The following is a 27,903-nucleotide window of genomic DNA, read 5'->3' on the forward strand; positions in this document are numbered from 1 at the left end:
GAATTATGCCTCTACTGAATACAAGATACAATGGATTGGAAAGCTATAATTCAGTTCAACACTATGCGTGCTATAGAAGAGAAGCCAAAAACACTTACTATCAGTTTAAATTAAATCAAATATGAAATCGACCATTTCTCAGAACACAGATGAGTTTAAATACATGACTTACACAATTCTTCTTTTTTTTTTCAAACCTTCAGTAGGGAATAACGAAAGTGCTCTGGTCAAACCTGTAAAAAAATAATTTATACACACCCCCGTCGTCTGACCGGAGGGTTTGTCACAAAATTGTTGACAACTGTTTTGCTTATTGATGGTCCTCCTCCCCCCATTCACTCTGCTGCTCCTCGCCCTCACTCTGCGTTAGTTGTCATTTGTTAAAGGGAAGGCAGGCCGGCAGTATGACGGTGGAACATGCTGGGCCCGCTAAGGGCTCTGCCACCTCTCCCTCCAACTCTGTCCATGTTCCTTTCTCTGGGCTGTAGCAGATGGTAGAAGACTTATAGGCCCCCTGAGGAAACAAGAAAATCAAGTCATTCTTCTTAGTGCTGTTTGGATTTATAAGCGTGGAATGGAAAAACTCGGGTTTATATAAATGCATGTAGTCAAAAACAACAGAGACAACTTTAAAGATTAAGTCTGTTTTTTTCTTATATTTTTCTTTTGTCTACAAATTCCATGAAATGACCAAAACCAACAATCCTACTAACAAATATTGCCTGTGTAGCCGAAGCCAGATATAGGCTTATTGCTCTGTGCAACAGACCTCCACTGTCATCCAAAAACTATTAAAAACACATCAATGAGCCACAATGTTGCACTGGACAACATGTTCCTTCATTATCATGAACACACACTGTAGTTTATTTTGAGTCAGTCTCACACCAAACCATCTTGCAGAATGTATTAAAAGTGTTAAATCCAGTGTTTATTCCTGTTTGAGCAAAATTTCATAAAAACAACAGTGCCCAGATGTTACACAAACAGAACTGTATTATACAGTTATATTATTCTATACAATATAATATAATAATACAATTATTGTATGAAAATTATACAACAACAAAACAGCCCTTTTCAAAGATGGTTATTTTTATATTTTCTTCAAATACATAAAACTACATGCACAATAAATATATTGTCCTGCTTTATAAGAACTTATATTAGTCTGGCAGTGGCTTTCAAGCATTAGGGAAAATGGATTGCACTGTTGCTGTATCCTTAATGCATTTGATTGTGAACTAATTTCTACTATCATGCACTAAAGAATTCTAATTTCTGAAACCAATGCAGCAACATAAGCGTGTAGGCTTAAGCTCAGACTGTACTTTAAAAAAAAAAAAAAACATATCAAACACATATTAGAATTATGTTACATCAAAATCTACAGGAAATTCATTTCACTGTTACATTATGTTGAACGTTATTCATTAATGTAACAAATAATTTCATAACACATAAGTCGTTCCCTGACTTTTCCAAAAAGGCTGAAGTTTTACTAAGTCCAGGAATTTTTTACTAAGTCCGGGAATTTTCCAGGCCTGAAAAACAAGATTTTTAAGAAATGAAAGTATACATTCTCAGCCACTGACAGACTAGAGAAGTCAGAAAGAACTGAGACAAACGTATTGCTGGTTTTGGTCTATTCATTTGTTGATGGTAACAACATACAGTATATAGGCTTTTTCCCAGCCTTGTCTTTCCAAATCATAAATAATCCAATCTGGTGTGTAAGAATATACCATGCTCCAGCTGTAGCCACCCACGAGGAAGATGCTGTCATCCAGGACAGCACATCCCGGGCCGCTGCGACCCTCCAGGATGGGCGTCTGCAGGATGTTCCACTGGTCAGCTTTTGGGTCGTAACACTCCACCAACATGACATCTAGATGGGAGAAACCTTTGCAGAAGAGGAAGAAAAATAATCTTAAAATGATGTCAGCGCTTCAGTTTATCACATGCAGTTAATGTGCTGTGTAATTTTAGGTCCAGATGACACTAAAAAGCTTTTTGTTTGACTTTAAAAGCCTTGAGAACACATTCTTACTCTAAGCACTCTTCTAACTGTTTTTTCAGGGGGTGGGACTTGAAACAGAACGTGATCAAACCAAACCCACACAGTCCTGATGAAGCAGATCAGGTGATATAAAGCATTTTTTTTCTTTCCCAACGAGGATTGCTTTGAAATGAAGTTCTGACTGTGCTGTATCAGATGCAGCTAGCAGGCCCAGTCATTGTACAGTGCGTCCAGTTTAATATGCTACCCATCATTCTTTAAACCTGTTGCTCAGTTAATATACTGATACATTGACACATTGACATCTGTCTAAAGAATCTGTCTAAAGAATATTTGTTTTCTGTCCTCGTTCCTCTCAAGGCCTCTGAAGCCTGGTTGATTATATTTACAAGCGTCCGCTGCTGTTCCCGAAAGTACCTGAACATCGCACCATTCTGAAGGCTAGGCCTTTTTATTAATATAGCACATTTCACTACAGATAAATTCAATGTGTTTTACATTAAAATGGATGTAAAAACACACACCCACACAGTGAAGACAGTAAAGAACCCAGCTATGGCAAGGACCACACTCTTAACTTAACATTTCTCCAATTCAAAATTGTATTCTCACAAGCCAGAATGGTAAATAAAGATATCCGCAGTGACAATCTTGCTAATATAAATTGTATTTCAAGTTATCTACAACTTGTATTGTATTTTAATAGCTACACTGGATATATCATGCAGATATCTGCAATTAAATTCTTCCTCCTTCAAAAAGAGCATTTCAGATATCCACAGTGATATTCTTCCTACCCACAGCTGTCATTTCAGATATCTGCAACATCATTCCTCTTAGGACAAATAATGTCACTTTTGCCATTCATATGTATTGGGACTTTAATGTCATATGTCCACAGTTACATTTTTGATATCTAGAATGAACATATTCGGTATCTGCAACTGAATTCTTACTAGCAAAAACTCAATTTCAGATTAGAGTCCAACTGTTACTAGTCATAATTTTAATTTCACACACCCAAAATGAAAAACCTTTGCAGACATAATACATTGTGACAAGTAAAAATGTAATTATGCATATCCAGAATTAATATCATGACTAGTTAAAATGCAGTTTCAGGTATCTGCAATGTACCTGCAGATATCCACAACTGTATTATGGATATCTTTTGGAATGGGTTTTCATTTGGATATCTGAAATTAAAATTATGGCAAGTAACAATGACAAGTATCTAAAATCTAAAAGTCCTTTATTACTGTACTGAGTAAAGTTTTCAGGTATCTGTACTTTACATGACAACTTTTTATTTTTACTCCCAACATTTTATCCCAAATATCTAGCCTTTCTTGTCCTTACATTTTCAGAATAGGCTCGTTACATTAGTTTTAATGCATTATTGGGTATTTTATTTGACATTATTGCACGCGGCCTTCCCAACATCAAAGACCGATTTCAACCTAAATAGATGGGGCAATAACACATAAAAAAGACAATTCCTTGGTGTATCTGCCAGTGCATATTACGCAACAACAGACATAACAAGATGAAAAAGGCATAACAAGACAAAACAGAACAGAGGGAGGCTTGACCGTGCAGAAATGGTAAGATTCAGTTTACTTTGCACAGAAAAACCCATCAGAAATGTCCCTCAGAAGCCTAGTTTTTACTTTGCTATGCTTTGGGTACATTTCAGAGCCTGTAGTTTTTCACTTTTAATTAAATACAGAAGTTGAATCAGTACGTCTACTTCTTGAACAAATATCTGTACTTCTACTTGAGTACAGAATGCGTACTTTTTTCACTTTTTCCAAGGAAGACTTTTAGTGCAGGTATCGAGAATATTCATTCCAAACAAACATGGACTTGTGGATATCTAAAATCAGACACATGAGTGGCAAAAGTGACGCCTTTTGTCCCAGGAAGATTTGTCATTGCAGATATCTGAGATTTTTGACTAAGAAGAAATTAATTATGGATATGTTCAATACATATCCAGTCTAGCTGTTAAATGTTAAAACAACTTGCCATACACATCCACAAAATACACCACAGACAAAGACATGCACACACGCACACACACACACACACGCAGTAAGGAATCATACTGAGAAAACAGAAAAAAAAATCAATTTGCCTTTGAATGTGGATACAGTTGTGACAGATCTTAGCACACTTGGAAAAGTTGGAGAGTTTCAATGAGCTGAACTTGAAACTGTGGCAGCGAGAAGCCAATTAGAGTTGGCAAATTGTACAACATGTACAGTAAATGTACATTTAACAGTCTTTAAAATTAGAAGTGAAAGCCTGTTTCACAGAGGCTTTTCATAATTCCTTTTCAAATGCCAGCCAATTCTGTTTTGCTGATCAAACACAACATGCACAACACATAACAGCCATTCAGCTGTTTGTTCACTTTTTTCATTTTGTACCATGAATGATGAAGAGTGAAAGAGAGGAGGGAGTATAGGTCACAGAATGTAATAAAGGTCGCTGTCATGCTCATAATGGCAGCATCTCTTTCACACAGCTTTGAACAAAATAAAGAAGTATCAGTCTTCACCTGTTTTCTGTTCATTTCCTGAAACACTCCAGTGCTTACCTTTCAAATGGTTTCCACCAATAGCATATAGGCGATCGTTCATTCCAGCCAGGGCATGAATGGCACGCTTTGTGTTCATATCCTGTTTCCGAGCCCACACATCCATTATAGGGTCATAACAGTAAAGCCAGGACACGTACTCTCCATTGTGAACTCCTCCTGCAACAGGTAGACACACAACTACACCTTTAATACTGTGACACACTGGTTGCTCATGTAATGTACTCTATAGGGCAAACTGATGCATGCTGATCAGTGACAGTCCTTAATGAAAAATTATTGATTTATTGCTGAACCTTATAATTACCAGGGTTCCCATGTTGACATATACTGTAAAATTATATCTTTCTTTTCTCTTAATCCTACCCAGTCACATGTGTTTACAGAGAAACCTGTTGGCTCTTTTGACAGACGGCAGTGCGTCACAGTTAATGGTGCCTTTTCCAACCAGCTCTTTTCAAACACAGGTTCCACTCAAGGTTGTTGCCTTTGTTCCCTCCTTTTAGTTTCATATAGTAATGACTGGAGTGCTGTATAATACAGTACAACAGTCACATCGCAAAGTTCACTGATGATTCAGTGATAGTCAGCTTTTGGAAGAGGAGGACTTTAGTTTACGACTTTCTGCGTTGGTGTGATGAGTCTTTGACTGTTTTAAATGTCACTAAAACAAAAGGTATTATAGCTTTCAGACAGTAGAAGTATCGTATGGACTTCATACTGAATTATAGTTGGTTTTAAAACATTTGCTTTGCGGTGTTTCACAGCACCCTTGAATGGCACGTTTTCTCTAGAAACCTGGTGACAATCTCATCAAAAGGGTACTCTGAAGGCTGTAGCCAGGATTTTAGAAATACTGAGGTCATGAGTCCCTGCTAGTGGGGGGGCTGAGGGCATACCCCCCAGAGAAAATGTTGAATAATTTAGGAAATAATGTCAGTGTCAACACAAAGATGAAAACAGTACTATACTCCCCAGTTTGTAACTGCTTTTTTTTAAACTCTTGAGGTGAGGCATAGCCAGACAGAGACTTTGCTGGTTTCTACACCCAGCAAAAATGCTGTGTTATTCAAGGAAGTTGCATAAAACTGCTGAAAAGGTACACAGGCCTGATATGTCTTTAAATAAAATACTACATAAAATGTAATTTACATAAGGAATAAAATACTGTAAAAGTAATTCTTGCCATTCCAAAATCTTTTGCAGGATAATGACCCAGAAGAGACTCTACATACATGTGAACATGTTTATTTTGGACATCATAATTTAGTAATTTTTAGTAATTAGAATAGTAATTAACGTTTTTAGTAATCAGAATTAGAATGTCATACTTTAGTAATGTTTTATTTTAATTTAACAACTAACAAAAACAACTAAATTTTAAAAGAAAAGGGACATAACCTTGACATTCTCTGTGGTATTCAGACCTGGGTAACCCAGGTATTCAATCACATCTTAGGGAGAAAAATGTCATTCTGAATTTTTCTGTCCATCCTTTGAGAGGCGAGTTTGTAATTTGGACCTCAGTTTTTCTCTTGAGGGTACCTGTACACTGAGGATAAAAGATGTGGGACTCACTTGTTCCTGTTTAAAGGGAAACTCCACTGATTTCACACATCAAAGTCTGCTCATAGGTCTATAGGTTATATAAAACCATTGGTGGTTCAAGAGGGAACTTCTGTTGGTGCTGAAGACTACAACTTTAAAAATGAAAACGTGAATTTATCAGACCTCTGTAGCTGCTCACCTTCTCTGATCAGGGCAACATTAATTGCAACTAACATAACACCTGAAACTGAGCAGCCAAGTTGCATGTATGGAATAAAAAAGATGATATCTCTGATTCTGCTGGATCAACTTTCATCCTTGGATCCTGTTATAGGTGTGTAACAATCAATCAATGCTCTTTTAACACAATATTATTGTATCACCTTTGATGCTTTGGCTCTATGTTTTATTACAGCTTGTCATATGGTAAATGGACTTGCAATTGTTCAGCGCTTTTCTAGTCTATCGACTACTCAAAGTGCTTTTTCAACGTTTACACGTCACATTCACCCGTTTGCTCACCCAATCACACATACTGATGTAAGAGCCATCTTACAAGGACACTTTGACATGCAGACAAGAGGAACCGCAGATCGAACTGCCAATCTTCCGATTAGTGGATGACCTGCTCTACCTCTCTACCCGAGCCACAGCCGCCCCTCGATATATTGTCTATGTTACCATTTCAGATAGAGAAGTCACTTATGCTTTTACACTTTTTTTTAAGATGTCAATAGTCCTCAACTTTTGTTATTTATTATGTTCAGTGTGTTTTGAAATTGTCTAACTTGCAGTCAGACCTTTTACTAAAAAAATGTAGAAATGCCATAATATAAACATAATCCATTACAAGTCCTGCGTTCAAAATATTTCCCAAGTGAAACTACTTAAGTATTATCAGCAACATTTAAAATGAAGTGCTCATTACGGAGCAGAATGGCTCCTGTGAGTGTTGTATTATTATGTACATTATTAAGTTAATTAATTATAAATACTGATGCATTTCTTGGCAAGCAGCACTTCACTGTTTTAAAGTGTCATGGTGAAGACTAATTTAACTACCTAATATAACTTTTGGGTAATTTAATCCAGTGGTTTCCAACCATTTTCCTTGAGGGGCCCATTTTCTATCAGTGAGTAAACTGACAACCCCTGACTCAGTGACATATTTTATAGATATTTCAGATTATACTGAATGCATAATAATAACAGTACAGAACAACTGATGAACTCTTATTTTTAGGAACTTTTTATATATGTTTTGTATATTGTTTTTTCCAACAATCCTAGGCTTCTATTTGGCTTTGGTTGTTTTAACTGTGACTCTTCTCATACTTGACGAGGTTCAGCAAAGAGTGAAGACTCTGTGTTGTGTTCAGATCATCACCATGCACTTATTCTGTGATTTAAAAAACCCCCTGAAAAATAACTATTTCATTTAGTTTTATTTACATAAATTAATGAAATGCTGAGATATTGGCCTGATGTATATTTTTAAATATATGTTAAAATCAAGAATGCCTTGTGACCCCCTCTGAAGCTAATGCTAAAAAGTAAAACAGCCTCAAGTTTGTACCTGAGTAGAATGCACTTTGACTGCTTTATGCCGTACTCCATATGTGCTTATATTTGTTGCATATAGTCGCTGTTGTTTTGATTTGACAACAAAAAAAAATTCTAGATGATTAATTAATATTGTCTGCTGGACACATTTATCTTTTTCAAATGCTGATCAATGAACCTTAGGTACCTTTAAAAAACATTTTCTATATTGTATGTAGCAGAAGGTTAATTAATTATGCTGATTTTTTTCACGACAAAGAAAGACGGCATAATGAGTCTGACTGAGTGACAGGTTCCATCCTGACCTGATATGTAGATCTTGCCGTTGTGTACTGCTCCTGCATGTGCAGCAAGAGGCTGTGGAAGAGACGACACGTAATTCCACTCGTTCGTCTCCAGGTTGTAGGACTCCACGCTGGAGAGGTAGCCACTCTCGTTCCTGCCACCAATCACGTACAGGTGCTTATCCAGGCGGCAGGCAAAGAAACTGGCTCTCCTGAGGAGGGAAGTGTCAACCAGACAACATCATTAAAACAGCAATGACAAAATTTATTTTCGGATTCTCTGCAGTTTGTGTGTAAGGTGGAAAGAAAAGGGTTAGTTACATGCTTTACAGCTGTGAGCACCTGCTTTCACACCAGTGTAAAGGAAGTACTCTGTCTTTTACGTAAGACTTTTTAAAAATATTCTAACTACACTAAAATATATAGAAATTTAAAGACACGCACAAGCATATGTTTATCATGCACTGTTACACACTGGTTGGAAATCTTTACCTTTATTTCAGTTTGTATTAGGACTCAGTTTGAACCAACAGCAATCACAGCGCTGCTTCTAAAATATATCCAAAATGGGTATCCTTTTTAAATAAATAAATTAGTATTAAGTGACCAACAGGATTTTTGTTTTCTTTTGAAATTAGTATTTATCCTGGATTTTCTCTTGATGTATGCTATACATATATAAAGGCCATCGATATCACAATATGAGAGTAGATATCGTCTCAGATTTTGGATATCGTTATATAGTGATATGATATAAGTGTTTTCTTTTTCTGGTTCTAAAGGCTGTATAACAGTAAAGTGATGTAATTATTTGAACTTACCAGACTGTTGTGGCTGTTTTATTATTTGCATTTACCAACTTAGTGATTGTCCACATTACTTATGATCATTTATCAAAATCTAATTGTGTTAATATTCTGTAAAGCACTGTCAGTCAACCCTATAAAATTCAGTTCAGTATTGATATCAGGGTATTTGGTCCAAAGTATTGTGATTTTTGGTTTAGTCCATATCACCCAGCCCTCCAGTAACAGAAAGAATTACAATGTTTGTACTTACTTACTTACACTTTGCATTAATGCTTGTACGCAAACTAATAAAACAAATCTAATGATAAAAATACTAATAAAAAATCAAATAATTGTCATTTTATCAACTTTGACATTTGTTTTCGTTACATATGACTTATCAGAAGTCAGTCTTTGTGCAGTTCTTCCAAGACCATTTAACGTCCTGCAGTCTCTTATTACATCATCAGATGTTCTGTGAAATAATAATAAATAATATGTATTCAACCACAAACAGACTTACCTCTCCTGCATAGGAGGCAGCTGTATCCAACTGTTGAATCTGGGATCATAGCGGCTGACAAAGTTAGTGCTGTGCTTTCCTGCAAAACAGAAAATCAGTGACACTGATTACTAAAATGACTTAGTTGAGCGCATCTTTGTGGGGTAGTACAAACTACGGCAGTTCTCAGTTCTGACTGGCATCCTTTGCCAAAGTCTTTGTTACATACAGTACCAATAAAATGCACGACTGTGACTCAGCGGATCTTCCTTTAATATAAACATGTTATCTAAAAATCTCCACCCACACATGATGATTTTCAGTTAATATATGCTGCTTTTACCCACCATTAGAGTTAACACGTTTTAACTGATGTCTTATTTTTCCAGTCATAGCGGGATCTACGTTAGTTCAAAACATCTTAAATGATCTCCACTGATGTGTTTTGGTATTGTGTTGTTGTTGTTTTTTTCAGAGCTAAATAAACACGCCTGATTTCACTAAATGCAGCACTGTACTTTTCTGATACTTGGTGGAAAAAGAACAAAAGGACAGCATTTTTTGATCATTTACAGTCTTTGTTTCTTACTATGGCGGTGCATTACCACCATTTCACAAAAAGCACTCTTAACACTTCTACACTACAAATATTTCAGTGTTAATAACAGTTATTTTTCTAAGCCAATTATTGACAAGTGTTGATTTGAGTGTTGTTTGTCCACTCAGAGCTGAACTGGCTCTAGGATGAGTGTTTGAAACTCCGTGTTACATTAACTCTGAGGGGTTTGAACTTCCATCAACTCTGGCTCAGAGCGCTCTCTGCATTAAGTAAACACTGACACATTCGCTGTGTGACGTTCAGTCTGTGGTGTTTCTGTACCGTTGGGGTTCCACTGGTCCTCTCCGCCCAGCAGCAGCAGGAAGTTCTCCACCTCCACCACGCAGTGATGGGCGCTGTTGTAAGGCATTACTAGACGAGACACAAAAATCAAAGGCATCAATCCCTGAAACATGTTAATGCTGTAAATCAGTAGTAGGCATACAGTTCCACAATGAGACAATTTTAGCCCTTCCTTCTATACAATAAAAACTTGTATATGATTTCTTAAATGAATGTACTTTAAATAAAGACACAGCAAATGTAAATTTCAATAAACATGACCTTTTATCGTCAAATACCCCAAAATGAAGAGTGGCATGTAACCAGGTTATTTATACGAAGGACAATTATAACCTTAACCCTGGAGCTGAAATAAAGTCAACAAAATAATACTTGACTTAAATGAAAGAAGTTCCCCATGAACACAGTTTTAGCCTATATAAAGGGACAGTTCCCATTATTTGAAGTGAGATTGTACGAGGTACATACATAGTCAGTGTATTACTACCTACAGTTGATGGTAGTCGTCACACTTCCAGTTTGGAGAATATACTGCTGTGGACACGGTCAGCAGCAAAACTGATTTTCACCACATTTAAAATTCAATATCAGTTTAAATGTACACTATATTTAGATTGTTTTCGTCACTTCACCTTTATTTCAAAGCCAAATATTACTCTCTTAAAAATGACCACATCCCACTGGCAAAATCAGTTACTTTACCTCTCAGTACAAGGGAGTTGCTGGTCTACTGCTGCCTTGATCAGTGTGTTTGTTTGTGTTATTGTGTCACTCCAATGTTTGTGACTTTGAACTCACCAAAGTCACACAATAACACAACAGATCAAGGCAGCAGCAGCAGCCCTGCAACTCCTGTGTTCTGTGAGGTAAAATTATTAATTTTGCAAAAGCAGTCTGGTCGAGGGCAAGAGAGTGATGTTTGGCTTATAGAACAGCCGTAAAGCAAGGTAAGCAGTGAAAATATTCTGGTAGGTGTACACTTAAATCAATACTGACTTTTCAAGATGGACCTTTTTTAAGTGGCTAAAATAGGTTTTGTTGTCGACCCTGTCCACAGCAGTTCATTGCTTAGCATCTGTGCTTGTACTCCTCTCTGCTTCTCAAAACTGGGACCGTGTCCACCGCCATCTACTGTAGGTGATACACTGACTATCAAAAAGTACTTCATACAACCCCACTTCAACCAGAATTGCCTCTCACAAACACAATAAATGGTGATTTAAAAGAAATAGTGTGCTGATAACATTTTTTTTCTAGGGCAACAACAAAAACACTACTTTCATTCATCCATAAATGAATAAAGCCACTGTTTATTATGTGTTTATAACCAATCAATGCCATCTACAGTTGTTCCACACAGAACATACAATCTTGTTCAAGAGTTTTTTTTTAGGCAAATGACTATTTGATAGATAAAACTATTAATCAATTTTATTCTGAAATAAAATAAGAATAATAGTCAAACAAGCAAAATGTATTGGAAAATTACATTGACCTGTTATTGAAGAAAGCTTTAAAAAACTGGCTCTGGCTGAAAATGAATTGCTGCTGCCTGATACAGGTCTACTGATGTGGACAATAAATGTTAGTCACAATGAAATTATTTATATAAAATCTACTGGCACATGGGTTAATAATACTTCACTGGAAGTAGGCAACAGTCCCTACTCATGCAAACTGTGTTAGAAAACTGATGAATTTAGATTTAGACAAAATAAAATTATCATCAAGTTCTATAACTATATATATATATATAATATATTTATAAATTACTTCAACCAGACCAGAAACAGAAATATTAACACTATTTTCACTACTATTTCCCCACTTACTCTTTGGTCACACTCAATTACAGAAACAGAATACAGACAGACCCTCTAGAGATATACACAAGTGTTTCAGACACCCATCCCCTTTTTATTTTTATTTATTTACTTTTTATTTTCACTTTTATTCTATTCAGTATAATTTTTACCCTTTTTTTTTAATTATTGTTTTTTGTCTCTGTTGTAAGACTGTTGACAACACACTCTCCTGTGTACTGTATATTTACATTATAAGACATATATTATTTATTATAAATGTATAATTCCAAATGTTATACTTTGTATGGCCTTTGATATAGAGAGTTGTGTTTTATATTTCAACTGTTAAAACCACACAAGATCAGTTTGAATATTGAGCAGATTCAAACATACAAAATGTTATCTTAACTTTTCAATGAGCAGTATTTGTACTGACAGTCTCATTCAGTGACTATTTTTATTCTGTCATGCTGCGTGTCCTATTGTTCAAGTGCTCATAGTTACAAGTACATGTTAATGTCAAGATTGATTTAATTTGCAATATACTCATCACAGGAGGCCAATGCAACAGGCGCTTGTTGCAGTGACACAGGCAAACATCTATTCCACAATCCTCGGTGTGAGCCAGTGTTATAGGATTATTTCCTCTCCTCATTGCTTTTGTTTGGTAACCTTCCATTCATCCATCTACAGGAAGTGATTTCTTGGGGGGAATCAAGCTTGTTGACTCTCAAACTGGAACAAATGAAAGCATGCAGCAGAGTAAACGGTCTACTGTTTGTTATGACAATAACATCCATCTATCTATCTATCTATCTATCTATCTATCTATCTATCTATCTATCTATCTATCTATCTATCTATCTATCCAGTGCAATTATCCATGTATCTGAAAGTATACATTGTTTTTTATATCATATATTTTTATTTTTTGTATTTTTATTATGCTTTTATTTGTATTTCTATTTATCTTTCTAAAAAAAAAATAATTTAAAAAATGTAAATGACATTTGTCAGTGCATAAAAGCAATGATCTGTTGATCTTTACAAATAAAAACTGTAGCCAATGGCAATGACTGTCAGTACAAAATTTAAAGAAGGTTTAAATTGAAAAAAATCCAATTGTGACCTTAAAATCGAAAGTCAAATTTAATCGTGCATCTTTGGATCAGGACACCAATATTGATTACTGAATCTCATGCCCAGGTCGTCAAATACTGACACTTTGGGTTATTAAAGCGTCCCAAACAGCAAACAAATGAAAAACATAAGAAAACACAGGTAGATGCAGACAGCACTACATACTTATAGTGAGTCATAAGTGATGATTGAGAGGGATTATATCTATATCTCTAACTAGATATTGTCTGATTTTGGATATTGTTATATGGCATAAGCATCTTTATCTGGTTTGAATTGATCTATCTATCTATCTATCTATCTATCTATCTATCTATCTATCTATCTATCTATCTATCTATCTATCTATCTATCTAAAAGTAGGGTAAGTACTGTAGAGACTGAATCTCACACTGTAACACTTTTCTTTCCTCTTCCTTTAGCAAAAAAAATTAGCGTTGTTCCTACACTGACAACAGTATTGGAAATGTTTCCCCATACAGCCTATAATACTGGATCAGGTGTTAGCGAGTGTCTGAGTCTGTTAATTTATTAACCCGAGAACAGAACCCTGCTACTTTCCAGCACCGTCCTGCACGCTTAATTCTTCTTAACCTAAGCCAGACGATACACTGTTAATTAATAATAATCACAGATTTTAAGAATAATAAAATCTATTTTTAACACACTCTCATCAGGTATCAGCCAATAAGCTAAGTTCAGCTATCAGAATCGGTATCAGAAAGGAAAAAATGGTATTGGAACATCTCTGATTAAAATATACCACAGCAGCTATTCATCTAGTAATATACTGAGTACATATAATAGACATGATCTTTAGCGCATCATAGTCCTCATCATGTGTTAGCTCACATTAGCATAAATGGCTACAAGCCCACAGCCCACAGAGCCCGTTGTGGAGGATATTCCCCGTTTGTGTATGTTTTTGGTGCTCCCTCCTCTCCTCCATCTTCTTTTGCTGAAGTGACCCCATTGAGATGTAGAGAAATGGTCTTAGGTGACAGTCATAATGAACATGATCGTGTTCACTCAATAAATCTCAGGCCCGGTGCTTTTTGAGCACAAATCAGTGAAATGTTAAAGCCCACCTGTCTGTCTCCATCAGTCATTTCCACTGTCACCTCCCCAACGCCTGATGGATCACAGTTGCTGCAAAATTAGACAGCCTTGAATCTCATTTCTTTCCAATTGGCCTCTCCCTGCAATCTCACTCTGGCTGGCTGACATGTGCCGGTCCTCTATGGGAGGGGAAGTCTCAGATAGGAACTAATACTACATACACTAAACACAGCTTTATCTTGAACGAGGGGATTAGGTTGCCTGCCTCCAGTGCACCTCAAAGACGAGTGCCATATGACTGCCAAATTCCCTTACATACTATTTACATTATCATTCAGTCAGCAGTATATAGGACACGGATGGGCGGCTTTTTATTTGATGTCTAGCGACTTGTACTCATACTAAAAATCATCTCTTGTACCCATGTGAAAAGAAGATTACTGCTTTACAGTATGTCGCAGGCTACAGTGTGAGGAGTGCTGAGGGTGGATTTGGGACTTTTGTCCTACCTATACACTCTTAGAAATAAGGGTTCCATAAGGGTTATTCCTGAAGGGCTGAGGTTCTACCCAGAAACATTTGGTTCTGGAGAACCCCTTTTCTTTCTTTTTTTTTAAAAAAAGAAACTGTTCATCAAGACTAAGGGTTCCATTTAGAACCCTTTTCATCCAAAGAACCCTTTTTGGAAATAAGAGTTCTTCATGGACTGATGAAATCGTTGAAGAACTCAATGGTTCTTTATACCATGATTTAAAAGGGATCTCCATAGAAACCTAGGTGGGGTCTAGATAAAACCCTTGGAATATAAACAGTGTCTCGCTAGAACCCCCTGGGTGGGCTCTATATCAAACCCTTGGAATAAAAAAACGTTCTCCATAAAACCTCCTATGTGGGTTCTAGATAAAAACCCTTTGAATATAAGAGGGTTTTTACCTGATCTTCCTTGGTGGGTCCTTGATAAAACCACTGGAATATAAAAGGGTTGCAGTAGAACCCCCTGGGTGGATTCTTGTTAGCACGCTGAGAGGGTTGAAAAGGTTCTGGATAGAACTATTGAACCATTGAAGGGTTCTCCTTTAGAAACTCTCATAAGGGGTTCTGGATGGACTGTTTCACAGATGCTTTTAGGTATAACCCTTTATGTTGGGTCTGAGAAGAACTCTCTGAAAGGTTCGAAGTGGAACCTTTACAAGATGTTCTACCAGAAACCAAAAAGGGTTCTCCTATGGGGACAATCTGAAGAGCCCTTTATGATTCTAGTTAGAACCTGTATTTCTAAGAGTGTACAGGTTCCTCATATACAGGTTGGAAGGCTACAATAATTGGCAAAATAGCGTGAAAATAATAACACTTTTGGGTTATTTTTCCTTCTACAATGTAAAAGACTTTACTGAGAATTATCACCTGATAAGAGGGTGAAATTTATCTACCTATCGCTGAAATCTTTTACCAACCCCAGGGGTGAACAGCCATAGGGGGGCAGGATGAGCACGTCCTCTCTGAGATGGACGCCATCACTCCAGTCTACAGTGAGCTCTAGGGCTCACTAGAGGGAGTCAGAAACCTCTGCATAGAGGCACAGTCGGGGTTGGTTGAATGACTCCACAGCTAATGCACCACTGCTGCTCGAGCTCTGACGTGCCTCTAACACCATTACAATTGCATCCCACTGAGCTGAATTCCTTTGTTCTAGGCCATGCTGCGTGGATGAGGTCCATTTCCGAGTGGGAGATTTTAATATCAGGTCGGTTTAAAGAAGAAGAGGGGGGAACGGTCCAGCATTGTGGCTGAGCCTTTGCCTGCCTTTGTCTTGTGTTCTTCCACGCTGCTGTGGGTACACTAGATGGCAAACTTTACACTGGAATCAGCGAGCACAGAAGATCTATCCGACACAAACGAGAGGGATCAGATTCTTCCCAAATTGTGTTGATGAATGTCTTAATCAAAGGCTGTCCCTCTCAGGTTTCGCCTCATTGAAAAGTTATGATTGAATGTTAATAATCTTCTATTCCACATCCATTGTGTGGAGGCTACATCAGATGGTCACTGATGTGTTGAGGGGATGATTTTGCAGTTTTGTCCTTCCACTTGGCCACGGACCATTTGAGTGTTAACTTTTTAGTTTTGAGTGATGGAAATCCCTGTTGACCTTTTGCTTGTTGCAGTTTATACCCATGAGTGTGAGTTAATGAGAAAATGACAACATAAACACCAGTGAGTTTCAGGCTGCTGCTGTGTATGCATGGCTCCTTTTATGAAATACACCCTGATAAATTTGGGCAAACAAGAGCTAAAATGACAAACGATGGCCGAGAAATAAATGTTCAAGTAGAGGAAGAAACTATGTCCAAAACTTTCCATGAAATCAAAGGCATACTATGCAGGATTTTCAAAAACAACAACAACAACAACAACAACAACAACAACAACAAAAACCTATGTATAGACCATACTGTAAATATCAGGGTTATATTGGTGGAAATCCTTGAAAACCCTTGAAATTTATCGTAGTGTTTTCATGGTTTGAAAAGTGCTTAGAAGTGCTTGAAACTGCATGGAATTGTAATTGTGTAACTTTCATAACAAATCAATACCTGACAGAATAGTTTGCTTTTTAAAAAAAAAATAAAGTAATAAATAAGTTGGATATTACTCAAGCTCAGCCAGGTTCTTATCATCATCATGAATGAGTCTACTTACAGACAGGTGACACATTCAGACATTTGACACATTTATCTCATTTTAGTATTTTTAAAGAAAAAAAGTTAAAATTCTTAGATCTCAACAACTTAAATTGACTATTTTGTGGTTCCTTACTCCTCTCTGATAGTAAACTGAATATCTTTGGGTTGTGGACAAAACGAGAGTTGAGCATGTCATCTTGGGCTTTGGAAAACACCAATCAACATTTTTTTAACTATTTTCTGACATTTTATTGGCCAAACAACTAATCAATCAATTAAGAAAAAAATAACAGATTAATCAACAATGAAAATAATTATTAGTTGCAGCCTTCTTTTCCTTTAATCCGTCACCCTTCTGTAGAATGCTATCATTAAACATGAATTTGTTTTTTCATAGCACAATAAGATCTGATTTAATAAGTAAAATAATCACTTTGAGTCAAAATATATACATATGTTATTTACAACAGTTATAAGATGCTGGAAAAGCTTAAAAATGCGTCTTGAAAATACTTGAATACATGTTTAAAAAAGATGTGGGAACCCCAAAAAATTATCCCTCTCGATCATCACTGGAAGTGTGTGGAGGTGTCTGTATCTGTAGAGACCCTGCTCTCTGCCTGTATTTTTTATTTATTCATTATTTTGCTGTGTCTGGGACAATTTAACAACCCAAACTGTACGTATTTGTATCTCATTGTGTTAATATTTTGTGAAAGCACTAAAAGGGCTGCGTGATGTGGCCTGAAAATAATACCACTATATTTCAGTATATTCTGCAATAACAATATTCTTGATAATAAGAAAATATACTGAAAAATATTGTTTGATTTAGAACTCATAATAACTGGTCAGCTCTTAACACGGGATTTCTGGCTCTTGTTGTACTCAAACAGGTGCATCTGCTTGAGATAGTTAAATCAGTTTGTTGTATTGCCCCCCTTTGCTGTCACAGTCTTCTTGCACTTCTTATATTTTACCATGGTTTGTTGCACATGTGATCTTTTGTAGCCAAACCACTTCCACATTACTGAAAGTTATAATATATTAATAGTTCAGTATTAAGATGTCTAAAACCCCTCTTCAGTTGTTATATTTGGTTGAGTTGTGTATTTATATTATCCAAAATGTTTCCAATAATGTTTTAATTCAGAGAAATCTGCAATTTATTCGAGGTAATGGTGCATTTCTGGCTAGCCATTGGTAGCTAGCGGCTAGTTGTTATAATTTCCAGGAAAGCACGGGATTATGTCAGATCTATCAGGGGATGAGAAAGGAAATCGGCTCATTTGACACATGGTTGTTTAACAGTGATAAAAACTCCCATGATCCCACATCATAACATCATCACACTATGCCTTTTGTAACTGTTTTAATGTGAGAGACCCCACTGCAGCAGACTTTATATATTGTAGCAATATTACAGTCACTTTCAGCCATACAATATATCATGAACGATATGATATGGCACACCTCTAAGCACAAATAGTCATCCTGCATTACTGCTGCAATATCAATATCTTGGTATTTGGTCGAAAATACTGTGATATTTGATTCTGTCTATACAACCCATAGGGCTGGACCTGAATATTTGACTATTCGTATATTTGTTTGTTGGGTAGGTAATCAGTTTTCAATTTTGGGATTGTTTGCACCATTTCAGAATTTATGGTATGTTATTTTAGAGAGAATGTATATATATCGAGATAGGTATTATGTATCTCGTAATAGCATAAAAACATCATAACATTATTTATGAGCCATATTGCCCAGCTCTAATACCAGATTCATTAAAAAGTTGTGCCACGAAACAAGAACATAAACTACACAGCACCGAGCTGACAGAAAACAGGCTCTATGGCTAATGTGTATGAATGGAGAGATGCTGCTGAGATATGGCTCTAACCAAAACAAAAGGACAAAAACTCAATATGTTTGGCGATGATGATGCAAAGCACAAGTATGGTTTCCCATTAGCTCCCGTTTGACCTTTGCAATATGGCAACAATATAGTGGTGAGCCCTTAAAAGGTCAGAGAAGACAGAGAGAAGAAGGAGCATAGTGCACTTTACAGAGGTGAGTGCTACAGGATTGTGTTTCAAAAATGGTCTCTTTAGACACTACATCTTTTTCAATAGAGAAGATTTTTTGGAGAACTTGCTTTCAAAATGACACCATGAAATCAATATCATAAACCATACCCTGGTACAAATTCCTACAGGTTATAGGGCACATCTTTATATCTTTTATTTTTGCTATTTAGTCAATTAAAATCATATATTTGCTTCTGACTGTTTGTGTCAACGTTACAGCTACTGTGTTCCACTATCTTCATCCATCTCTTTGGTATTTAACTCATAGGTCAACAGGCTAATTCCATGCTGCGTGTTAGTATGTATAGGGTAATTCAATCTCATGTATTGATCAATGCGAGTGAATAATCAAGCTACGTTTAAAAGCTATCGAGGAAAAGATGGCATTCATTATTGTTCCATCTCTGCCACAATAGATCATTAGATTCAAGTAAATCTCATCATGCATCCTGCCAGCATATTTCAGCAAAAACAAGGGAAACCGGGCATGAAGCTCCACAGTGCTGTGAAGTCACGCTCTGATTAAAAACTTATATTAAAAGTGATAGTGATACATTATTACCTAAAGGATTTAGGGAACTCCTTCCCCTCATTTTCTGTGGAAATTAACCTGTGTTAAAGTCATCCATAGGAACAACTTCCTCTCATCATAAAAAAGCCACTAACACAAGATGCCTCAGGTAAAAAAAAAAAAAAGCAGCAGAGCCTCTGCTACTCACTTGTGAGGATCTTCCATGTCTTTTTCTCATCGTCATAGTACTGGACCAAATTGCTAGGGAGACGATCAGGTCCAGGAGGCAAACCACCCACCAGTAACAGCATTCTCTTATTGGAACGGATTCTGTAATGTCAAAAAGTGTGGGTATGTGGACAAGTGTTAGGAAACAGAGAACAAAACAGGTATTAAGACTTGAAATAAAACACCCAAAGGCCACAATAAACACAAACCTGAACCTGGACACCTTCAATTCTTTCATTTACATAATTACTCTGATGGCATTAACAGCACTTACCCTGCGTGTTTTGATTTTTCCTCTCTTAAAATGCTCAATGTATGAATGAAATAATCAGTGAATGAAATAAAGAACTAATGCGGTCCTTGTCTGCATACAAGTACAAAACTTGAGACTACTAATTAAGCAATATGTGGCCACGTTTATCATGATTAACAAAAAATTGCTGAACAGCGTACTTATCATTTTGATGTGTTATTGAATGGTTATTGTACTCCAAAGATATCTTTTCAATTAGCTGTGAAGCGAAGACGGTCGTGCAGGGTGCCATGCTGGAGGCTAAAAGCGCAATTGAGTACATAAACCTGCCTATACAATGTCTCCATTTCATTGGCTGCAGTGATTCATGTGACATCTCTGAGCCAGTTGTGAGATATTTCCCGCTGTTTGTGTATGATATATAACCCCAAAGCCGCACACTTTACTGTACATTAATGACCATTATCTGGCGCCTAATGGATTTCATAACAAATCTACCAATTAATCACAATATGCAGTAAAAAGATTAAGAGCAGCTGGCCTTTATATTCAGTCACATTCACCTTTTTTCCCCTTTTTCATATTTTCCTTTTTTACGCTTGGGAGAATCACCATCGTCTCGGTACATTCTCTCTGCTACTGGCCCACTCTGAAGTGTTTTGGGGTTATTCATATGCAAATGAGCCCCTGGACATAGATAATGGTGATTAATTGAGAGAGGAGAGAAACAGTGGCATGTGAAACTAATTATGAGGATTCCTGATTCTTTGCTCATTTAGGTCCATATGTGGGGATAGATATGTTATTGGGATAATGTGGGAATAGATACATTATTTCACTTTAAAGATTCTTTAAGCAAATTTTGATTTTCCAGTCTGTAGATTCTCAATGTCACAGCTCTAATTTTACAATCAAATTTTAAACACTGATGCCATCACCAGCCAAAAGAATTTCAGAATTTCAGTAAACAAAACCTGACAAGAGCACCGTCAATCAATCAACTTACTGACAATGTCTGTCTACTTACCAGCTCCTTAAAGTGCTGATCAGGACAAACATGGAAGTAAGACATGCAGTCAGGTCTATTTTAATATGAGTGTGTAAACTTAATATGTGGAGCCCTGTAAAATTGTCCCCTATTTGAGAAATGCTGTATTTTCTCAAATGTAATACAAACCCAAATATACTGAATTCCCTTTGACTGTATTTTATTTTTCTTTATTGGGACATCAATAGCTGGAGTATCCTTATACTTCTACCAGAATTGCTGTGTAATTACCACGTAATTCTGGTGACAATTCAATACAGCATTTCCAGTTGTATTCATGAGAGTTGCTACACATCAAACACATAACCTTTATCTAGTTTGCTGCATCTTGTCTACACTTATTAGAGAGCAATTACACAGATGTGTGGGGGAATAAAGAGTTTTTTTCTTCACTAAAACATAAGGTAACCATGTAATTATGGATACAGTGTAGCATAAAGTAGATCAAGACCCCTGACAGCTGGCATTCATGTACAGGAAAACCCCCACAATCCTCATTATCTGGGCCTCAAACCTCACATCTCTGACTGATGACGGTAACATGGTCCAGACTACACAGGCGCTGGAACCAGTACTTCAGCAAGTGGGTAATACTTGAATCGGCAATTTGTTCAAATTTAACAAGTGGGAGGCATTTAATCGCCTTTCGTCCACTCTCAAACAGCTCATTGCTGTGTGTGTGTGTGTGTGTGTGTGTGTGTGTGTGTGTGTGTGTAGGTGAACTCATGTCTCTATGTTTCTTTTTTTTGTGTATGTTTGTCTGTCTCATCCTCACCTGCTGGCCACGGTCTGCCTGCAGTGCTGCCTGAAGGGCATGAGGTGGTAGTTCATGGCATCCAGGAGTAGTTTCTGGCACACCGGGTCACTCCTCATGAAGTCAACAGACTGCACCCTCTCCACCAGCTCTGGAGCAGGTATGAGGGCGAAGCGCAGCCTCTTCATAAGGTCCGGCGCATAGTGCATGCGAGTCTCCCGGTCATGCTCCAGCCAGAGGACTGACATCTGGAACAGAGCCAGCTCTGACTCCACCGGAGGTGGCAGAGCATCTAGCATGGCACACATCTCCTCAAAGTTCAGCAGTAGCACATCCTCCACCAGGTACTTGTTGGCCAGCTTCTTGGTCTCATCCAGTCCATGGAGTGCGGCTATCTTGCAGATCTGCTTGTAGTTCTGCACAGAGATCTGGTCGTTGAGGAACTGCACACTGAGCTTGGTAATCTGGGGGATGTTGAGGATCTTGCTGACTGACAGCACCTCTTCCACTGTGTCCAGGGAAAGAGTCACGTTGGCAGTGTACAGGTACTCCAGCACTAATCGTAGTCCAATGGAGGAGCAGCCCTGGAGTACCAGGTTATTAATGGGCCTGGCGCTGGGGGTCACGAGCTTGTCATCAGGAGAGGATGAGGGGGTCCCACTGCTGCCCTGGTCCCCTTTGCTGCCCTCATTGTTGATGACATTATGGGAAGAGAAGAGAGATCTGAAATACTGGGAGCAGGATGCCAGCACAGCTTTGTGGCAGTGGAACTGCTGTCCCTGGGCAGTGAGAGTCACATCACAGAAAAGCTGTTTTCTCCATAAGAGGTTGAGCCCGTGCAGCAGGGTGTCACTGTGTGTTGGGTCAAAGGTGGATGTTCTATCACCCGATCTGGACATGACTTCCTGACTGTGAACGCCACCTAGGCAACAAATAAACCATGCAAGCCATTTACCTCAGGTCATTTATTTGCACAACACACAGCAGTAGCCTTACAGACGCTATCAGTCAACTATTAGAACAGAAAACGATGTCTCGAGTAAGTTACTGAGCAGATCTCGCGTCCATCCAGCGGGGAATAACCATCATGCCATGCCTGCCGGCGAGAATCTACGTCCAACACGGCTTCAGTCGTTTTCAACTTTGAGCTCTGGTCGTAAAGCAACAAACAAAAACGCAGTAGTTCCCACAGCGTGCCACTCTTATTCATTCTTAACTCAAGAGCCAGATGATTTAAATGGAGGCTGAGGGCTTTGAAGGGCGCTGTCAAAACAAAACGAGGATACGGAGATGCTGCAGCGCTTTCTCCCCCTCCTCGGCAACGCGGCTGAAGTTGTCGGATAAGGAAAAAGAGACGAGCCGCCACGGTGGACGGAGAACATGCAGCATTCAGCTTATCCCTTCTCCTATCTTGCTGCACACCCCCACAATGAGGACATTAACACATGGCACAGATTTACGGAGTCATACAAAAGCAATTAGTTTGTCTCCGAGCCGTCAGCAGCAGTACCCGGGCGCGTTTCGCTTTGAGTTACGCGGACGTGAGTATCGAAAAATATTCTCTGAAATGCAGCTTTCGGTAAAGTTAAACGCAATATGCATCTCTATTGTTTCTAAAAAGCTATTTCTACGTGCGTAATGTGTGTAAACTTGACACAAGCGTGCGGTAACGTTGTCGCCAGATTCACTAAAAGCGCCTGTCACAACTAAATGATGTGAGCAGCTCGCCTGAGAAGGAGCCAAACTTACCTGACTTCAGCTCTTGACAAAAAAAGAAAGTAAAGCTTCAGGTTCCCAAAATAATCACACTTGAATTTTCCTTTGTTCTCCTTTAAAAAAGAAATCCTTTAAAGTCTATGGTCGGTGGTGTCTCAAAATAACCATTGATTCCAACTCATAAAGTCACTATTTCAGGTTATTTGTTGACGTTGATCATTTGTTCTTCTGAATTAACAAGAAGTGTGTGAGTGTGTGAGAGGGAGCTGTGCTTTCTGCAAGAGAAGAAGAAGAAGAAATATACGTGTGACAAATTATGCTACCAAGAAACAACACATCATTATCCTTGGGCCTGGGGCTCAGTGAGTCGTAACGAGAGTAATAGGAAATCCACGGTTGGGGAGAGAAACGGTCGTGCATGGCCGGTGGAGAGAGACCATGCAGGGGTATGGATGCTGGAGAGACTCGCAAAATTATGGCTCAAGGCTATTGTAAAAACTGTCGAGCGTAAATGACTGCGATTTCAAACATCTATGGAAGAAAGAAAAGAGAAAGGGGGAGAAAAACCGAGTCTTTCCCTCGCTGTTATAGAGAGAACCGTCAAGTTTTAGTGCGCATTGCTAATTAGTCAATTTCTCTCTGCCTTCACAGCCCGACGACTTTGCTGCTGAGCTGAAACTGCTAATTTCTGGGACCAGCCTTTTTTTGGCTGTGAACTGGATGGATGAATGGCTTGTCTCGCACAAATGACAAAAAGCCCCTGCCTTAATCTCCATCGCCAAAATAACCCCTCATCTCATTCTGCTCCTGCTAGTCCTTCAAAAGAAGGTGCTCTACACAAACTCAAGTTTTGCATCTGTATCATAAACACCATATGCACTATAATGTACACACCTTGTTTATAATGTCGAATTAAAGCTTATAAAATCTTTCCTTTTTCATTTCTGTGTGACAAAAGCATTAAACACAACACAAGCCCAAAGTGATGTAAAGTTATAAAACGGAAAAATAAAGTCTAACATAAACATACAGTGTTTTCATGTGCTATTATCTTGTATGATCAGGTCATTGTTTCACTACCTGAGGTCTAGCTGCAGGCCTGAAAACACAAAGGACTGAAACCTAAGACAACATCCATCAGTGCACAGTAGTAGTGTGTTGTTTGTTAAAGTCCTGGCTGGATATTTAGATTATATATTCCTACACGTTCACCTTCACAGACCCACAAAGCTTATAAGACTCTATCTATTAAGACAAGCTGACTGTTAAATTAATGAAAATAACACCAGTTGTTCTACGTAAATGGTGCTCGTAGCGTTCCATCACAACCAACTATCAAACTAAAAGCCCCTTGATAAGAAAGTCCTGTATTATGTATAAATCTAGTTTGTGTGAATGCTGTAGCCATTAAATAAATAAAAAATACAAGTAATAAATAAATCCCATTCATATTAATTAGACCAATTCCCACTTTTCCAAGTATTACTCCTTCAGCAGTTTCTTCACACAAATTGATGCCAGAAAAGCAGTTTAGTTCCCAACCATTTATGTGGCAATGCAGTTTATCTCCCAGCTTACTTTATATGTTGCATCCTTCATACTTTTCCCATTTGTTTCAACTATTTATAGTCAAATCTTTTCAACTTTTATCTATCATTAATACTTTAAGACGTAATCTTTTTACAAACCTTATAATGTTCCACATTTTCCTACATTATTGGTATTATAATCTAGTTTGTGTGAACCATTAAATAAGTAATAAATATAAATAATAAATAAATCCAATTCACATTAATTAGAACAATTCTGTTTTAGAACAATTCCTTTTTTAAGTATTCCTACTTTTTCAGCAGTTTCTTCATACATTTTGAAGCCAGGAAAGCAGTTTAGCTCCCAGCCATTAGTGAGGCAATGCAGTTTAGCTCCGACCTTAAAATATATTTTGCATCCTTCATCCCTTTTCTGCTTTTTCAACTATTCATAGCCTTATCTTCTCAACTTCATCTACTTACTCATACTTTAAGTCATAATCTTTATCTAAACCTTTTATGGTTCCACATATTTCAAATGTTTTTTGTATTATACTGTAAATCTAGTTGGTTTGAATGCTGGAAACATTAAATAAGTGATGAGTATAAGTAATAAATAAATCCCATTCATATTAATTAGACCACTTTCCCTAGTATTTCTACTCTTTGAGCAGTTTCCTCATGGAAATTGAAGCTAGCAACTATTTATAGCTTAATCTTTTCAACTTTTATCTACTCATGCATACTTAAATCTAAAATTGTTATTCAAACCTTATATGTTCCACATCTTTCATTATTGGAACCGTTAAACTTTTACAGCCAGCAATGCAGTTTAGCATCAGCCTTTCAACATCCACCATTCACACTGCAATTTCTTCCGAAATTGTCTTGTGTAGCTATTGTTATAATATTTTATGGTACCTTAATTTATGTATACAAACTCTCTTCAGTTCTGTCCAGCTCCTGTCTGAGGCATGAGATCTGGATGTCTTACAATGACATTTACAAACTTGTAAACAAAGCCCTCTAATCTTATTATCTAAATTAGTATCCCTCCTGTGACAATAATAAGGTAGTGTTATCCTAATCATTAGTGGGTTGACATTGGATGGGTGCAGGTTCAAAATTAAGCAAAAATAACTATTATATTCTTGCAAATCCAATCAAAAACAGTTAGGAATGACTTCTTATTAGGACAGAATAAACTGTCAATTAAATAAAGAGCTCAATTAGAGTAAAAAAAAAAAACTTACATGCAGGACTCCCGTGGGACCAGAAGTGACAGATACCTCACAAGTTATGAAATGACAGATAGGGATAAATGGGTTTGTTCATGTACTATGAAATAGAGCAACACCATGCTAGCGTCAAGCAATAACAGGCCACATAGTATAGGTAGCATTTATAATAGATGGAACCAGAATATAGTTTGATGTTTGAGTATTTGACAAGCACACAGCCTGCATATCCCCCACTTGTAGTTATACTGAGAAAATTCATTCTACATGAACTCTTGTGAGATGACTGATTAGATTGTGCACTGCATCTCAAATAATAATCATCACTGAAGGAAAACTATAATATCGTTGTATTAATTAGTGGTTTGAAACCACTAAGAAAGCTGTTTGTATTGTTGTTTGCTACTATTATTGTGTTGCCTCATTTTCACTTGACACCACAGAGCATTACAGTAGTGTAGCACTGTATTTCACTTCGGAGCCACATACTGTTATCTGTGCTAGCACTCAGTTAGCACTACATTACCCAAGTCTCGAGCGAGCTATTCTAACGCAATAAAATGACCATTTCCAACTCTTTCAGCTCTTTGTAGCAACTCAGTCTCCTGAGGCCACTGGTCTTCAGATTGCAGGGCGTTTATGGTTGTAAGTTGTTGCAGTGTGCAGAGGGAGGGGGGAGGGGGGGGGGGTCATCAGATAAGAGAAGAATTTCCAGACTAATTAAACCCTTTGAGACAAAGAATCACACCACAGTGATTTACAACTCTCTGTACCAGTTAACCCGACTCATATTTATCTGTCATATTACTCAGATACCATATCTACCTCCATGGGTAAAAAGTCTTTTTGTCCTCAACAATATGGACACCCGAGAAAAGAAGATAAGAAAGTAAATATCAACAGCCACGTGAAATTTAAATAATGTAGTTCACTCAGTTTTCAAAGAGACAGAGCTGCTAAAAAATTACACAAAGATCCCAGCCACTGATTATCTACTATACAGTGAAATGGGTTAATAAGCTCTCTATTTTACCCACAGCTACTACACAACTTAATGTGTAATGCTTATATGATAGCAAGATTTCTCCTTGTTTGTAACACATAAAAATCATACTAAACAACTCAAATCACAGACATTTCTGTGGCCTTGAATAACTGATTAAAGAATGAACATTTAATCTAATCAGTGCAATGGAACAAAACAAAAGGAGAAGCTCCAAAGTTGTGAATAGCAAAGTCTACCAGGCATAATTCCTTTTGCTGGCTGCTGCAGAGGGGTATGCTAAGATAGAAAGTATTATTTTCCTAAATGGAAGGTGTCAGATGGTCACGGAAATGTGATCGGCTGTTCAAGATCACTGCTTCCCATCTGCAATTTGTGACGTGTGAAAGATTCAGCCCAAATGTGCTCACCAAGCGTAAATCCTCAGCACTTTCTCTTATCGTGGAAAAGCAAGATAACCAGCTGTTTACAGATCAGAGAACATATCATATTAATATCATGGAGAGGGTGATAGCATCTTGTTTGTAAAATATTTTGTTAACTAAGTGTGGTGTGGTATGGCAACCTATAAAGTGAAAGTTGTAATTTATGTGTTAGTGAAACTGTTATAGTTTAAAGGTTTTTGTCTGATAAA

At 37.5% G+C, this 27,903-nt stretch overlaps 1 protein-coding gene across 1 annotated transcript; it reads right to left on the reverse strand.

Annotated features, from left to right (window-relative positions):
- Positions 1–373: 373 nt before the first annotated feature.
- Positions 374–24,161, reverse strand: klhl14 (kelch-like family member 14). Its single transcript, XM_084731901.1, has 9 exons — positions 23,533–24,161; positions 21,805–22,705; positions 19,709–19,830; positions 10,188–10,277; positions 9,329–9,407; positions 8,039–8,229; positions 4,623–4,781; positions 1,746–1,903; positions 374–514 (listed from the first exon to the last, which is right to left on the reverse strand). Exons 2-9 carry the CDS (start codon positions 22,680–22,682, stop codon positions 374–376), a joined length of 1,818 nt encoding a protein of 605 aa, XP_084588027.1. The 5' UTR covers positions 22,683–22,705; positions 23,533–24,161.
- Between the last annotated feature and the right edge of the window lie 3,742 nt (positions 24,162–27,903).

The sequence above is a fragment of the Lutjanus erythropterus genome, chromosome 12 (genome assembly GCF_056507025.1).
Source record: "Lutjanus erythropterus isolate fLutEry1 chromosome 12, fLutEry1.hap2, whole genome shotgun sequence".
NCBI lineage: Eukaryota > Metazoa > Chordata > Actinopteri > Lutjaniformes > Lutjanidae > Lutjanus > Lutjanus erythropterus.

Excerpts from the sequence above, each read along its gene's own strand:
- klhl14 (XM_084731901.1), bottom strand. The coding sequence starts at position 22,682 with ATGTCCAGATCGGGTGATAGAACATCCACCTTTGACCCAACACACAGT. Across the intron at positions 9,408-10,187 it reads GGACCAGTGGAACCCCAACG|GAAAGCACAGCACTAACTTT; the intron begins GTACAGAAACAC and ends TCTGTTTTGCAG. Across the intron at positions 1,904-4,622 it reads TGGTGGAAACCATTTGAAAG|GTTTCTCCCATCTAGATGTC; the intron begins GTAAGCACTGGA and ends TCTTCTGCAAAG.